The sequence below is a fragment of the Nelumbo lutea genome, chromosome 7 (assembly GCF_056320005.1).
Source record: "Nelumbo lutea isolate HS-2025 chromosome 7, American lotus-T2T, whole genome shotgun sequence".
Taxonomy (NCBI): Eukaryota; Viridiplantae; Streptophyta; class Magnoliopsida; order Proteales; family Nelumbonaceae; genus Nelumbo; species Nelumbo lutea.
Genome location: NC_142690.1, coordinates 3,125,586 through 3,142,690, shown reverse-complemented (window position 1 = coordinate 3,142,690; position 17,105 = coordinate 3,125,586). Strand labels below are relative to the sequence as shown.

Genomic DNA, 17,105 nt, shown 5'->3' with positions numbered 1-17,105 from the left:
TAAAATTGTAGATTAGAGGTTGTGCTTTTATTGGTGGTATACCTTGCTTACGGATATAATGAAGGTGGTGCATTATCCTACATTCTTCTTACCGTTAGCAGTTGGTTCATGGCACTTTCTTGGCTGTTTGCTCCTTACATATTCAATCCTTCTGGTTTTGAGTGGCAGAAGTAAGCACTGTTATTTTGCTCCTTATTTATATATTTATCTATTCATTTATGTTTCCTCCTTCAAGTTTAATCTGCACTTCGATACTGAAGGATAAAAGATGTACCATTCTGTTCAGGACAGTGGAGGACTTCAAAGATTGGACAAACTGGCTCCTTTATAGAGGCGGCATTGGTGTCAAAGGAGAGGAAAGCTGGGAAGCTTGGTGGGACGAGGAACTGGTAAACTTTCTGCTTCTAGATCTTAGGATGTCTCATTATTTCCCAGTGGGTGATGTAGGACGGGGTTGGGGTCCTACTAACTTTAGATTTAGTGGTGGGATTTGTAGGGTGAAAGATGGGCTATAGGTGACTAGGATTTAGGGATGAAGAACGGGGATGGAAAAACAAGTAGGTAGCTTGATCTCCACCAAAGAATGAGCTAAATATTATAAAGGAAGAAGGGAACTCTTGCTGTTAAGGTCATCAGCAAAGAGACAGATTGCTTATAAGAAGAAGTACATGAGAGAGAGGGAAAAAAGGAGAAGAAAATTCTGGCAACAACCAGAACTCATCAAACAAAACTTTATTTCTTGAAATCAACTCTTCTTAAATTGCAATTACAAATAGACTCAATATATGAGCTCGGATATCCCTTTACAGGCTCCAATTTACACTAGAAAACTGACCCAAAACAACTTCCAACTGCTTTAAAACCAAGGAAAATCCATAGATAACCCAAAGGGGCACTCCAATAAGGCCTCTAATTCCTAAAACACTTGAATAACTCATTACTGATCCAACTAAGACTAGCTTAATTTGAAGACACCAGAAATTGCTAAAAATGGCAAGTTTATCACTAGTTGTAATTACTGTTGAGTTTTGGGCTGATATAACATGTTTTCATTTACATAGCATAGTTAGGGAGTTATTGGGCCTTAGGCCCATTAGTTTATGTTTTAAGTTAAGAGTGTTTTTAAGTTCTCACAAGTAGCTCACTTACTAAGGGCATACTTGTCTTTGTGCTCTCTTTTATTTATGAGTATATAATATAATGAAAGGGGCAGCGAGACCTAATTCTGAGCCTCTCCCATTCCCTTCTCTCTCTCTCAGCTGAAACCTTTTCTTCTCTTTCTTTTCGTCTTTCTTTTACAGTTTATGGAAGTTAGGGTTATAGCACTTATACCCTTTCTAAGTTCTTGAGTAGCCAAGGAAGATACACTTAGTAGCTCGTGCATCTAACTTGTCTAAACTAGGCCCCAAGTTTTGAATAAAACAAACACATCCAAAGACTCTTGGGGTGAGAGGAAATGGAGACAAGGTGGGAAACAACACCGGGAAGGGGGATCGACTTCCATGGACATGGGCATCCGATTGATGAGAAAAGAGGATGTGAGGACAGCATCACTCCAAAAATGCTTTGGGACATTCATATTAAGCATCAAATACCGAGCAGTTTCAAGGAGATGTCGATTTTCCGTTTAGCTACACCATTTTGTTATGGTGTGTAGGCACAAGAAGTTTGATGAATTATCCCATGGTGCTCTAAGTATTGCTGAAATGGTATTGAGGTGTACTCTTTGGCATTATCGGAGCAAATATTTTAATATGAATACCAAATTATGTACGTATTTCAGCATAAAATTTTTGAAAAATAGAGAACAATTCATTGCGATCTTTCATAAGATAAATCCATGTATGACATCACTTTGATTGGACCCTAGACATCAGAATGAACTAAAGAAAAATGACTCAAGACACGACTATCAACTCTTGGACTAAAAGAGACTCTATGATGTTTCCCAAGCTGACATGACTCACAATCCAAAGATGAAAGATGACTCAAGGAAGGAACCAGCAACTTCAGAGCCTTGAGAGAAGGATGACCAAATCTGCAGTGCCATTGAAGAGGAGTAAGAGACGACTTAAAAGCTACTAGAGGGCCACCATCATCAAGGTAATACAATCCACCTGCCTCATGCCCTTCACCAATCTTCATCCCCGTTTTGAGATCTTGAAACACACAAGAAGAGGGATAAAAGGTTATGGAACAATTAAGTGACTCGATTAATCTACTAAAAGACATAAGGTTAAAGGGAAACTTGGGGACATATAAAACAGATGATAAAGACAAGGAGGAGAGATCAACATCATCAACACCACAGATGGGAGATGTAGAACCATTAGCAAGAGTAATTGTTTGAGATGTGGAGGACCGAGAAAGAGAAGAAAATACATTAGGAGTCCCAAACATATGGTTCGAGGCTCCGGAGTCAATGATCTAGTGTGAAGGCTTGGAAGCCAAGCAAGCCATACCTGAATGGGCAAGGGTAGTTTTGTTCTGCTAAGAAGATGTCTGAAGGAACTGCTCATATACTGCACGGGGTACACTCACCATCTCCTTCCCAGAAACACCAGTAGAGTGGAGGGGATCGGGTCAGTTTGTTGACTTTCAGTAGCTATACCACTACCCTTAGTCACAGCATGGTTAGCTCAAGTGTTGGGTGGACCATGTAAATCATAGTAGAAATTAACTGTGTGCCCCTCTAATCCACAGTATGTACACTTCCTAGGGGCATTACTTCTTCCTTTACCACAACCTCCCCCTGAGTCCCGACCTCCACTCCCGCCGCCAGCACGGTTAAACATGGGACCACCATGGTTACTTGGAAGTCCACGACCACCACCACCACCTCTATTTCCACGGCCTCCCCCTCTAGTCACCACAAAACCAGATCTGTCTGAGAGAGAAGAATGCTCTATAGACTCTGTTTCGACTGCTACTATAGTAGTCCGAACATGAAGAGGAGAAGAAGAAGAAGAAGAAGAAGAAGAAGAAGAAGAGAAGAAGAATGGTCAATCGAAAATTTGATGGTCAACCCATCCAGTCGACCCCCTTAATCTATATTAGATTCTAATAATGTTTACAAAGACAGAAATGCCCTTACTTAAGTGTGGGGCAAAGTAACTCTAATAACACTGCCACATAAGCAAGTTACTTAATAAACAGAAGAAGACTAAACTACCCCTATTCGGCACATCTTAACACTCCCCCTCAAGCTGGAGAATATGTCATATAACCCAACTTGTTACATAGATAGTTCACTTTCCCTGAGCTTAGAGCTTTTGTAAACAAATCTGCCCACTGGTCATTGGAACCCACATGTTCTGTATTCATCTCTCCGGCAAGAACCTTCTCTCTCACAAAGTGGCAATCAACCTCTATGTGCTTTGTTCTCTCATAAAAGACATGATTGGATGAGATATGGAGTTATGCTTGGTTGTCACAGTACAATTTCATAGGTTTATCCATGTGAAACCCAATTTCTTGTAGGAGATTCCTCAGCCACACTAATTCACAGGTAGTGTGAGCCATGGCCCTATATTCGGCTTCAGCAGTGCTTCTAGCTACAACTGTCTGCTTTTTACTCTTCCATGTCACAAGATTTCCTCCCAGAAATGTGCAATAGTCTGTAGTAGATCTTCTGTCACTCACTGAGCCTGCCCAGTCTGCATCTGTATACCCAACTACTTCAAGTTTTCCTCCTGGTTTATACAATAGCCCACGGCCTGGAGCTCCTTTCAAATACCTCACAATTCTAAGTATTGCATCCCAGTGAGGTATACGAGGGTTCTACATGAATTGGCTCACCACACTGACTGCAAGGAGATGTCGGGTCTCGTGACAGTCAGATAGTTCAGCTTTCCCACTAGTCATCTATACCTTCCAGGATCTTCAAATACTTCTTCTGTATCACTGCTCAACTTAACATTTGGTTCCATAGGGGTCTCAACCGGTTTTGCACCTAACAATCCTGTTTCTTCCAATAGATCAAGTTTAATGTTCCAAGGTCCTTTGTTTGAAAATGATTTTGCAGAAATACCTTTAGTTTGCCAATCCCCAATTTATCACTACCAGTGAGGACAATATCATCCACATAGACCACCAATAAAATCTTCCCAGCTTTTGAGTCATAGCCGAACACTAAGTGATCAACCTAGTATTGCTTCATTCCAAAACTCTTCACCACTTTGCTGAACTTCCCAAACCAAGCATGTGGAGATTGCTTCAACCCATAAATTGCTTTTTCAGCTTGCACACCTTACCACCCTCCCCCTAAGCAACAAACCCAGGTGGTTGCTCCATATATACCTCCTCCACTATATCACCGTGGAGGAAGGCATTCTTTATGTCAAGTTGAAGGAGAGGCCAATCATACATAACTACCAAGGAAATTAGGACACGAACGGAACCAATTTTAGCCACCAGAGAGAATGTCTCCATGTAGTCCACACCATACAACTATGAGTAACCTTTAGCACCAAGTCTGGCCTTCAGACGCTCCACACTACCATTTGGCAAGTATTTCATAGTATACACCCATTTACAGCCCACAACATGCTTACCAAGTAGGAGAGTAGTAAGTTATCACGTTTGAGTATGTTGAAGAGCAGAAAATTCCTCCTCCATTGCTCGCCGCCATCCAGGTGAACTAAGAGCTTCTTGAACATTGTTAGGTATGGAAATAGAAGACAAAAGTGAAACAAACTGGCGATGTGAGGTAGAAAGACGAGATAATGAAACAAAATTGGAAATGAGATGGAGTGTAGAACTACGTTTACCTTTCCGTAAGGCAATGGGTAGGTCAAGATCTGAAGGTTCAGCAATAGGAGCCATGAGAGGATCCGCAGATGAGGTAGAAGCAGGAGGAGGGGCCGGTGTCGTTCGACGTGTATACACTTGTCGGATCGGTGGTCGTTCAGTGGTGACCTGCACCGGATGAGGAGATGAGTCTACTCCAACAACAACCTCTGGAACTGAACAAAGCGCACACAACCAAAGACACGAGGAGTTAATGGAAACGGAGATAAAGTGGGAAACAAGATGGAGAAGGGGGACCGACCATGAAGAATAAAAAAGGGCATCCGATTAACAAGAAAACATGCAGTGAGTACAGCATCACTCCAAAACCGTTTATGAACATGCATGTGGTGAAGCATAGACCGATCAATTTCAAGAAGATGACGATTCTTCCGTTCAGCCACCCCATTTTGTTGAGGGGTGAAAGCACACGAGGTCTGATGAATAATGCCATGTTGTTCTAAATAGTGTTGAAATGCAGTAAGAAAGTATTCACGACCATTATCTGAACGGAGAACTTTGATTGGAACACCGAATTGTGTGCGTATTTCAGCATGGAATTTTTGAAAAATGGAAAATAATTCACTTCTTTCTTTCATTAAGTAAATCCATGTCATTCTTGAACAATCATCAATAAAGGAGACAAAATACTTGTACCCATTATAAGACTCTATTTTGATTGGACCCCAAACATCTGAATGAACCAAAGAAAAAGGACTCAACATACGGCTCTCAACTCTTGGACTGAAGGACACACGACGGTGTTTACCAAACTGACATGACTCACATTGTAAAACTAACAACTGACTCAATGATGGAACCAACATCTTGAGAACCTTGAGAGATGGATGTCTCAATAGGCAATGTCATTGTAGAGGAGTAAGGGAAGTCTGAAGTGCAATTGAAGATCCACTGCCGTCAAGGTAATACAATCCACCAGCTTCATGCCCCCCACCAATCTTCTTCCCCGTCTTGAGATCCTGAAAAACACAAGTGGAAGGAAAGAAGGTAACAGAACAGTTAAGAGCTTTGGTTATTTTACTAACAGACATAAGATTGAATGGAAACTTAGTTTCATATAAAACAGATGATAAGGGGACAGAAGCCAAGTCAACATTATCAACACCACAGTTGGGAGATGAGGATCCATTGGCAAGTGTAACAATTTGTGATGTTGAGGTTTCAGAAAGAGAAGAGAACACACCTGGAGTCCCGGTCATATGATCTGAGGCTCTAGAGTCAATAATCCAGGAAGGAGTTTTAAATGACATGCAAGGAATACCTAATTGGGCATATGTGGTAGTGGTATGTTGTAAAGTAGTTTGAAGGAACCGTTCATACTCATCACGCGGAACACTCACCATCTCCCTCCCAAAAGTAGATGTAGATGTGGGAGGTGTTCGGTCTGCCAGTTTACTGTCACTAATAGCAACCTCGCCTGCTACAGCATGATTAGCCCATTTAGAGGGAGGGCCATGTAGGTCATAACAGAAATTCACTGTGTGTCCATCCCTACCACAATGAGTACACTTCCTTGTAGAGTTGTTTTTTCCTCTGCCACGGCCCCCTCTGGAATGGCCTCCCCCTCTTGTACTATGTCCACCACCTCTAGCTGTCACAAGTGTTGATCTATCATACTGTGTGGGGTTCTCTGACTGGCCCAAAGAAATTCTACGAAGTCTTGAGAATACTTCCTCAAGTGTAGGAAGAGTAGAGCCCCCCAATATTTGAGCTCTAACTGGTTCATATTCCGACTTTAGCCCCACTAAAAATCTTGTAGCATCTAGTTGCTCCCTTTGCTGTTGCTGAACTTGAATATCTAGAGTAAGGGGATGATAGACATTGAGTTCATTCCTTATATTTTTCATGCAGGCATAGTACTCTTCTAGTGTTTTGGTACCTTGTTGTAAATCAAAGTACTCCTGATACAGTTGATATACTCTTGTTGTGTTATCTTGTCCAGAATATAGCTTCTTAGCATGCTCCCATATATCCTTAGTTGTATCAAGGAACATGAAGTTGGCACTGATTTTGGGTTCCTTACTATTCCACAGCCAAGTCATGATTTGAGCATCTTTTTGTTCCCAATCATCAAACCCTGGAGAGTCAACTGGTGGCTTCTCATCTCTTACATGCTTTACTTTCTTCTTTGCCTTGAGAAAAACTTCCACTGATTTAGCCCATGGAACATAGTTCTCCCCATTTAGCTTAATTGAGGTCATTTGTACCCCTAGGTAGTCGGAGGAAATTACTACACTAGGTTTCTGATCATTGTAGCCATCTCCTATTGCTGCCATTGTACTCTTTCACAGTTGTCTCTCACTTTACTTCTCAGGTACAAGCTGATTGATGTTGTTCACAGTTTGATATTTCAGCACCTATTGCAGCCTCAAAACACCACAGTGGAAGCACACACTTGTTCTTATTCACACTACTGCTGACTTCACACACTTACGTCCCACATAAGCATCAGTTTACCATTCACTAATCAAAAGTAGAGGCCTTCTTACAACCACTCAAGCACCACAAAACAGCCAAATCCGCTGCACCCAGCTCAGACTTGTTTAACACACTTGAGAGGGCATTACACAACCACAAGGAGTTTGTCAAGGTCACTGCATTCTACCTTACACCACTCGGCCATTTACAGCAGCCCTAACACCATTCAACAACTTACAACAGCCCTACACCATTCGGCTACTGCACACACAGCCCTTCCTAGGGCAACAATGAACCTAGTTCTCTAGGTTCTACTCAATACTAACAGTTTCTTGTAGGGTTTCTACCCAGAAATATAAGTAACACTAGAAGAAGAGAGAACCATCCTTCCTTTGAGAATATCAATCAACCATTCACTGCTGAAGTCTCTTTCCTTGTTGAAGAAGGTTATGCGCAGCAGAGAGACAAGCTGTAATGTTTCTGACCTAGGGCGAACCAGTTCTCTCCATCGACTGACCAGAAACAAAGGTGAAGAGTCACGAACAATGCTGAGGTGCTTTACCAACTGACGTAGGTCAGGAGCATGGCTCTGATACCATGTTTCGACTGCTGCTATAGTAGTCCGAATATGAAGAGGAGGAGAAGAAGAAGAAGAAGAAGAAGAAGAAGAAGGGTCAGTCGAAAATCTGATGGTCAACCCATCCAGTCGACCCCCTTAATCTATATTAGATTCCAATAATGTTTGCAAAGACAGAAATGCCCTTACTTAAGTGTGGGGCAGAGTAACTCTAATAACACTACCACATAAGCAAGTTACTTAATAAACAGAAGAAGACTAAACTACCCCTATTCGGCACATCTTAACACTCCCCCTCAAGCTGGAGAATAAAAGATCTTCTCCTTTTAATATTTTGCACCCTGATGTGTAGGGGCCTTACCACTTACCTTCAATAGGTGGCTACAAATATTGTATCTTGTTCATTGATGATTTTCTCGATTCATTTGGATATTTTTGAGGAAGTCCTGTGATGAAGTTCCCAGACTTGTGAGGCCATTCCATGAATTTGTCCTAACCCAGTTTGATACCAGAATTAAAATATTCAGATCCGACAATGCAGAAGAATATTTTGAGAAAAACCTGACCTGCTATCTCACTGATTTTGGGGTTATTTATCAAAGCTCATGTGTTAGGACCTCAGAACAGAATGGAGTGGCTGAAAGAAAAAATAGACATTGTTGAAGTTGCAAGAAGTATTCTATTTGCCTCACATGTCCCTATAAAATTTTGGGGTGATGCTGTTCTCACTTCTACCTACCTTATAAACCGTATGCCATCCATGGTTTTAGGGTTTAAGTCTCCCTTCAGTCTTCTTCATCCGGACAAGGATTTTTTTCCTATTCCTCTTCTTGTCTTTGGCTGCATTTGTTATGTACATATCCCAAGGGTCCAAAGACATAAATTTGAACCAAAAGCCCACGTGTATCTTCCCTGATTATTCCCCCACACATAAGGGTTATTGTTGTTTGGATCCGAAGACTGGCACTCGGTATGTCTCAATGGATGTCATCTTTGATGAGCTTTCTTCCTTTTATGGTTCTTCTCTAGAGAGACATTGTCCAAAGGGGGAAGAATTGTCACAGGTGTTTGCTCTTCCTCTTCCTGTTCCAGTTGAGTCTTTTCCTCCTTCAAATGAGTCAAGGGAGGATCAGTCACTTCACTCTCATTCCAGTGTTCCTATTCCTCCTCCTTTGCCTCATCGCCCTCTTTTTAATCCCAAGTTGTACCAATGGCAGAGAACCAGAAATGAGCAAATTGTTTCCCCTACAACACATGAGCCTCATGCACTTTCAGTTACAGATGAGACAACAGGTACTGTTACAGCCCCTTTGGAGCCATCCTTCCCAGACATTGATATCCCCATTGCTATTAGGAAAGGAAAAAGGAAGTGTATTGCACATTGCATTTCCAAACACCTTTCTTATAGTTTGCTCTTTCCTTCATATTTTGCCTACCTTTCTTCTGTTGCTTCTAACCCAATTCCCAGGTCTGTGTCAGAAGCTCTTAATATAATTCAGAATGGAGGGATGCTATGAGAACAAAAATTGGTGCCCTGCACAAGAATGACACGTGGGAAGTTGTTGATTTGCTTGAAGGGAAGGATACAGTAGGCCGTAAGTGGGTTTTTACTATCAAATATCATACTGATGGCACCATTGAAAGGTACAAGGCTAGGTTGGTTGCAAAAGGCTATACACAGACATATGGGATTGATTATCCGGAGACCTTTTACCCTGTTGCCAAGATGACTTATGTGAGAGTTCTACTATCTTTGGCTGCACACTCAGACTGACCACTTTATCAACTGGATGTAAAGAATGCATTTCTGAATGGAGAGTTACATGAGGAAGTCTATATGTTTCTTCCTCTAGGGATGTATGAAACAAATATGAAATGAAAGGTTTGTAGGCTGAAGAAATCTCTTTATGGACTCAAACAGTCCCCTAGAGCATGGTTTGAAAGGTTTAGGGCTGCCCTTGTTAGCTTTGGGTATGTATAGACACAGTCTGATCATACCTCTTTGTTGTGAAGAGGAGAGGATCCTTGGCCGTTTACCTGATTGTGTATATTGATGATATTGTTGTAACTGGTAATGATGTCTTAGGGATTAATGATCTCAAATATTTCCTTCATACAGAGTTTGAGATCAAAGATCTAGGGGAATCGAGATACTTTCTTGGCATAGAAGTTGCTAGATCCAAGGATGGGATCCTTATCTCTCAGAGAAAGTAAGTTCATGATTTGCTCTCTGAAATAGGGTAGATGGGTGCTAGACCAGTTGCTACTCCTATCGATATGAGCCATAAACTCTCTGCTTCAAATGGAATATTGTTAGAAGATAAGGGAATCTTTCAGAGGCTACTTGGAAAACTTCTTTATCTATGCATGACTCGGCCAGACATTGCATATGCTGTCAGTTGCATCAGTTAGTTCATGCATGCTCCCAGGGATACTCACATGGCAGCAGCAGAGCGGATTCTGTGTTATTTGAAGGGCTCCCCTAGAAAGGGAATTCTATTTGCTAAGCATGGCCATATGAAACTTGAAGCCTACACAGATGCTGACTAGGCCGGAAACATTGATGGTAGAAGATCTCCCTCTGGGTACTGAAGCTTGGTGGTAGGTAACATTGTCTCTTGGAGAAGCAAGAAACAATCAGTTGTTGCTTGATCTTCAGCCGAAGCAAAATACAGAGCCATGGCTCATGGAGTTTCTGAACTATTGTGGCTTAGATCCTTGATGGAGGAATTAGGTACTAAGCATGATAAGCCAATGATGTTATACTGTGATAATCAGGCTGCCATCAACATTGCTCACAACCCAGTGCAACATGACAGAACTAAGCATATTGAAGTTAACAGACACTTCATTCGAGAAAGAGTGGATTCTGGAGAAGTGTGTCTACCTTTCATCAACTCTGAAGGACAGTTAGTTGATTTCCTCACCAAGGGCATTCCCAAGGCTAAACTTCAGCATGATACTGGCAAGCTTGGCATGATTGACATCTATGCTCAGCTTGAGGGGGAGTGTAGAGATGGGCCAAATGGCCCATAGGCTGTTTATCTTTTTTTATCTTTTATGTTCTTTGTTGTAATGGGCCTTAATCTGGGCTTTATTTTTTCTTATGTTATGTATTTTTAATTTTTTGCCCAACTAGGGGCTTCTCTGTAAATTACTAAAGTTTAACTTAATGAAATAGAATTAAGGGAGTAAGAGAAGAGATTATGTTCGAAAATCTCTCTCTGAACCCAAGTTGTTGCCACCTTCTTCTTCTTCTTCTTCTTCTTCTTCTTGAACTCTAATTTATGCTACTTTCTTTTGAATTTTTGCAACTTTCTAAACAGTCATTTCTTCTCAAAATGTTGTTTTTCTTCTCCTACCTTTTGCCCTTCATGTTCCTAGACTAAGCACTAATCTTTTATTTGTTAGTAGCTTGACAAAGAATTTTAACTGTTCAGTTTGTCCAGTTTGGAGTGTAAGGGGTGTCAACTTGGAAAGCATTGTAGACATTCCTTTAAAGCAAGTAATATAAGATGTTCTTCTATTTTTTATATGGTTCATACTGATGTGTGGGGGTCATACCATGTTTCCTCTATGGGTGGCTATCGGTATTTTCTTTTATTTGTGAATGATTATTCTCGGTACTCTTGGATATATTTGATGAGATCCCATGATGAGGTATCGCCTTTGGTTCAACAATTCCATCAAATGGTGCTGACATAGTTTGGGGTACAAGTGAAAGTGTTTAGATCAGATAATGCCAGAGAATACTTTGAAAAAAACCTGGCATCATACCTATTGGAGCATGGAGTTGTTCATCAAAGCAGTTGTACATACACACCTCAACAGAATGGTGTAGCAAAAAGGAAGAATAGGCATTGTGGAAGTAGCAAGAAGCATGATGTTGAGCTCTATAGTTCCAATTCATTTTTGGGGTGATGCAGTTCTTACAACAATTTTCTTGATTAATCAGGTACCTTCTCATGTTCTTGGATATAGCATTCCATCTAGCCTTCTTTTTCCTGAGGGGGAGACATTCCATATTCCTCTGAGGGTGCTTGGATGTGTATGCTTTGTCCATGTTCTTGGTCCTCACCACTCAAAGTTGGATCCTAAAGCGAAGAAGTGTGTCTTCCTTGGGTATGCAGGAAACCAGAAGGAGTATTGTTGTTATGATCCAATCTCTGGGAGTCTGTATGTTACTATGGATGTTACCTTTTTTGAGTCCACACCTTTTTTCTCGGGGGTTCTTTTCAAGGGGAATGTTTTGGAGAAGAAAGTGAGCAATCTATAGCACTTCATGTTCCAGCAACTTTGTCTACTCTAGTGTCTGACCTACTTATCTCACCCATTTTGCCAACTCCATTCCATCTTGTCTTTCAGTGTTTTACACGACAGTGCCTACGACAGCACAGGGAGGTTGATTCCACAGCAGAGGAACCCATGTCACTCCCTATCAGCTCATCGGAGATTCTAGGTTCGATTAACATAGACCTAGGTATGCCTCTTGTTCCCCCTAATGGTTTAGTTCCTATTGATACTACTACCCCTACTCCTAACACCATCACAGATGGCCTTGATCTCCCTATTGCCCTCAGAAAAGGGAAGAGGAAGTGTACTAAAAGGCGCGCCTAGGCACATAAGTGAGGCGCATTTTAGGGTAGGCGCCCCGCCCAGGTCCTAGGCATAGCCCTTTCAAAAGGCGCACGCTTGGTGTGCCTTGCGTCTCAGCCCAAGTGTGCGCCTTTTGAAATTTTAACGCTTTTTTGCCTCAGCCCAGGCGTACACCTTTGCCCACGTTAGGTTTTAAATTCTTTGTTCTCACACAAAAAATAATGATTTTATAGTCCCCTATTTGGTAATGTTGTTCATTCATTCATCCTAATAAAATATCTTCTTAAAAAGCAATGAAAACTATAGAATCATTAATTTTTGTGTGAGAAGTAAGAGTTTAAGACCTAACGTGGACTTGTTTAGGCTTGTCTCAAGGGGCGTGGCACAAAGGCGGCCCGTAGAATCAGAAATGTAATATATTTTACATCACATTAGCTACTTGAAGTAATGCAATTGAGAAAAAAAAGAGATTGTGGGTTCTATATGCTTGAAAATGTTTTATATATTTGATTTTATTTTTAAATTCTCATTTGAATATGCTTTTCATGTTATATTTATGTATTTTAATATTAGATAATAGGTTTTTTAAAACATTTATTTCAAAATTAAAGTTTACATTTGTATTAATATTATGTTTAATAATTTTTTGAATTTTTTTATTTTTTTATTTTTCGTGCCTTGCTTAAAAAGGCGTGTGCCTCAGGCGCAAATTGACCCATGCGCCTTTTTTGTGCCTTGCGCTTTTAAAACATTGACTACTCATTGCATCTCACACTATCTTTCCTATAGTGGATTATCCCCTTCCTATCGAGCTTTCCTTGACTCAGTGTTTATACCCAGGAGTTGCTCTCTCCAAACTTGAGTGGAAGACGGTTATGCAGGAGAAATGAAAGCATTGATTAAAAATCAAACATGGGAGATTGTGAATTTGCTTGATGGCAAGGAGATAGTTGGATGCAGATGGGTTTATACAATGAAGTACAAGGCTGATGGGAGTATAGAAAGGTACAAGGCGAGGTTGGTTGCAAAATGGTATACTCAGACTTATGGCATAGATTACTTGGAAACTTTTGCACCAGCGGCAAAGATGAGTTCAGTTCGGATTCTTCTATTACTACAAAGTTACATACTCATGGCCACTCTTCCAACTTGATGTGAAGAATGCCTTTCTCAATGGGGACTTGCAAGAGGAGGTGCATATGGATCTTCCAACTGGCTTCTACAATAATGTGGAAAAAGGAAAGGTATGTAGGTTAAAGAAGTCTTTATATGGTTTAAAGCAATCACCCAAAGCTTTGTTTGACAGGTTTAGAAGTGCATTGGTTGTATTTGGCTATAGTCAAACTCAATCTGATCATACTCTTTTTGTGAAGAGGAGGGGGTCATTGGTGTCAGTTTTGATAGTGTACGTGGATGATATTGTAGTCATAGGAAATGATTTGAGTGAGATTGATACCCTGAAGAAGAATTTGCACAATGAGTTCGAGATTAAGAATCTTGGGGAGCTGAAGTACTTTATGCGCATTGAAGTGGCAAGGTCCAAGAATGGGATCTTCATCTCATAGAGGAAGTATGTTTTAGATCTACTATAGTAAACAAGAAAACTTGGGTCAAGAGCAGTTGATACACCTATTGATCAAAACCACAGGATAAATGCTTCAGAGGGTGAACTAGTGAAGGATGTTGGAAGATATCAGAGGTTAGTGGAGCGGTTGCTATACTTGTGTATGGCATGACCAGACATCTCTTATGTAGTGAGTGTGGTGAGTCAATGCATGCATGCCCCATGAGTTCAGCATTGGGAGGCTATTGATAGGATACTTGCCTATTTGAAGGCAAGGGACACCTAGGTAGAGGCATATCGTTAGAGGCTTATGCGGATGCTAATTGGGCAAGGTGTCTAGATGATAGAAGATCTACATCAGGAGTTTGTACTCTTGTTGGAAGTAATTTAGTTTCATAGAAGAGTAAGAAACAAACATTTGTTGCAAGGTCAAGTGCAGAAGATGAATACAGAGCCATGGCACATGGTGTTTCAGAGCTCCTCTGGATCCGTTCATTGTTAGGGGAGATTGGAGTTGAGGCCGAAGAACCTATGATGCTATATTGTAACAATCAAGCAGCAATTAACATTACCCACAACCCAGTTCAGCATGATAGGACGAAGCATATAGAAGTGGATAGACACTTTATAAGGGAAAGGGTGACATCCGGAGAAGTTTGCTTGCCATATGTTGCATCTAACTTCCAGCTTGCTGATGTTCTTACAAAAGGAGTTGCAAGAAACAAGCTGGAGCATGATCTACGCTGGTTGGGAATGTGTAACATTTATTCCCAACTTGAGGGGGAGTGTTGAGTTTTGGGCTGATATAATATGTTTTTATTTACATAGCATAGTTAGGGAGTTGCTGGGCCTTAGGCCCATTAGTTTATGTTTTGAGTTAAGAGTGTTTTTAGGTTCTCACAAGTAGCTCACTTACTAAGGGCATACTTGTCTTTGTACTCTCTTTTATTCATGAGTATATAATCTAATGAAAGGGGTGGCCAGACCTAATTCTGAGCTTCTCCCGTTCTCTTCTATCTCTCTTCTCTCTCTTTCTTAGCTGAAACATTTTCTTACTATAGATAGTAATGTCAAAATAACAATAAAATTCTGAAACAGAACTCTTTTCTTAAGACACCTACAACTATAAAATAAATATAAAAACCTGAAATACTATCAATATCCTATCACCCAAGAAGTCTGAAATTGGTATACAAATCGAGAAAGTGATTTAATTTTCTTTGGATTCTTTCCTTGCTCCAATGTCCATACGAAAGGGTGCAATGTGCCTCTGTGGTGACTTTTTTCTTTATAATGCTGTAACATCAAACTGATGGGTGCACACCACCCAATGAGTTTTGCTCCCAAAGAATTTTTCTTTCTTCTTATCTCCCCTTCTTCAAGCACTTTTTTCATGTGTATTTACTTTTTAATCAGATTGTTTCAGATTAGTTTTAGCATTCTTTTTCGAACTAAAGAAGTCAGTTTGGAATTAGAGCAATCTCTCTTCCTTCCTCTTCGTGCAATACCCATTTATCACTAGGATCAACAGTGTACAAGGGGAATTGAAGTTGTTGGTCATTCTAGGTCATGTCGCCTGATCTTTAGATGATTTTTGGAGAAAGATACCAACTTGGTTTGTAAAATCCAAGAGAAGAACAGCAAGAAAAAGGGCAGAACCCAGAGAAGAGAAGAACAGATGAAGATGAAGAATAGAAGGCAGAATGGTAGGGGAGCAAAAAGTCTAACTTCTGCCCTCTTCATTTCTATTTGTATTAAAGACCAAATAGGTGTACAATGACTACTATACTCCTGTCTTCCAAAATAATAAAGAATAAAACAATACAGCAGCACAAATGATCAAAACAGTCACTATAGATGAGGAAAATATATATAAAAAAAAAAATGCAGTAAACAAGCTGAAAGCATTCATGCCCCCCCTGAAGTTGGGTAGAGATATTGGTCATGCACAACTTGCTTAAGTCATTTTCCAGCTTATTCTTTATTGTTTTTTGAGTAAAAACATCTGCTAACAACATTTTGAAAGTGATTTAAGGCAAACAAAATTCGGCAAAAGTTACTCTTACCTTGGTAAAATGTCAGTCCACTTCAATATGCTCAGTACTATTCCGATTCAAATTTCTAGAGCTTTTGATTATTTTAAGAGGGCCCGTCTCTTCAAATACCAAGGCATGGCCTAGAAAACAGCAACCGAAACCTGTTTGTTACTTTCTTTTCTTTCTTTCTTTCTTTCTTTTTTGAGGAGAGAGAGAGAGAGAGAGAGAGATATGTATTTTCAATAGATGGATTTTCTGTGTTGCAATATTTCCTTTTATTTGAAATTTACATTGGGAATAGAAAAATGTTAGTCCTTGCCATTCCATCACACACAAAAGCACAAGCTGATACACAGAAGCTGTTCTGTCTCCAATTACCATGGTTACAAAAATAAAGTGGTATTTTGTTCTCTGAAACAATGGATATGGTACTGAATAGAACAGAATGGAAGAACAGGACTCATATAGCTGATATGATATGATACGATGATGATGATGGTGGTGGTGGTGGTGTTTTAATCTGATCTTTTTGCTTTGTTGTATTTATTCTAACATTGATAAATATTGCATGTATAGGCACATATCCGGACAATGAGTGGGAGAATAATGGAGACTATTCTGAGCCTGAGGTTTTTTATTTTCCAGTATGGAATTGTGTACAAGCTGCAGGCATCAGGAAATGATACGTCATTGACGGTAGGAGCATTTTACAGTGATCTTAATATTTTCCATTTTTTTCCTTCAGATTTTTAGTTTAATGGTATTTCTAGAAACCTATGCTTTGATCAATGGTTTAATGTGTTTTGTAAATATTTTTCTTTTCCGGCCTTATATGTTTTTCCAATTATTCATAAAAACTCTTTCTTTTCTGGTTATAAGTTTTCTAAGTTCTTAGTTTTGGTCGTGTAAGATGGCATTTTTTAAGTACAAGAATGATATGACACATTCTAGCACTTGTTGAATATTGGTAGACATGCATATTCCCAATAAAGAGACAATTTTTCCATGTTGAACGTGTATTTGGTTCTGACACAATGGATGCTTGAGACTTCATAGATATTGGTTAGCTTGCCTTTTTAGTTTGCTAATTGATGTCATACTTCAT

General features: G+C 40.1%; 1 protein-coding gene across 1 annotated transcript in view; it reads left to right on the top strand.

The window, feature by feature from the left end:
* Nucleotides 1-17,105, top strand: part of GSL10 (glucan synthase-like 10) — a 123,321-nt gene that overhangs the window by 100,437 nt on the left and 5,779 nt on the right. The window contains exons 47-49 of the mRNA XM_088954511.1: nt 12-170; nt 287-389; nt 16,577-16,696. Of these exons, the coding sequence (XP_088810637.1) occupies nt 12-170; nt 287-389; nt 16,577-16,696 (382 nt within the window). The remainder of the gene's footprint in view (nt 1-11; nt 171-286; nt 390-16,576; nt 16,697-17,105) is intronic.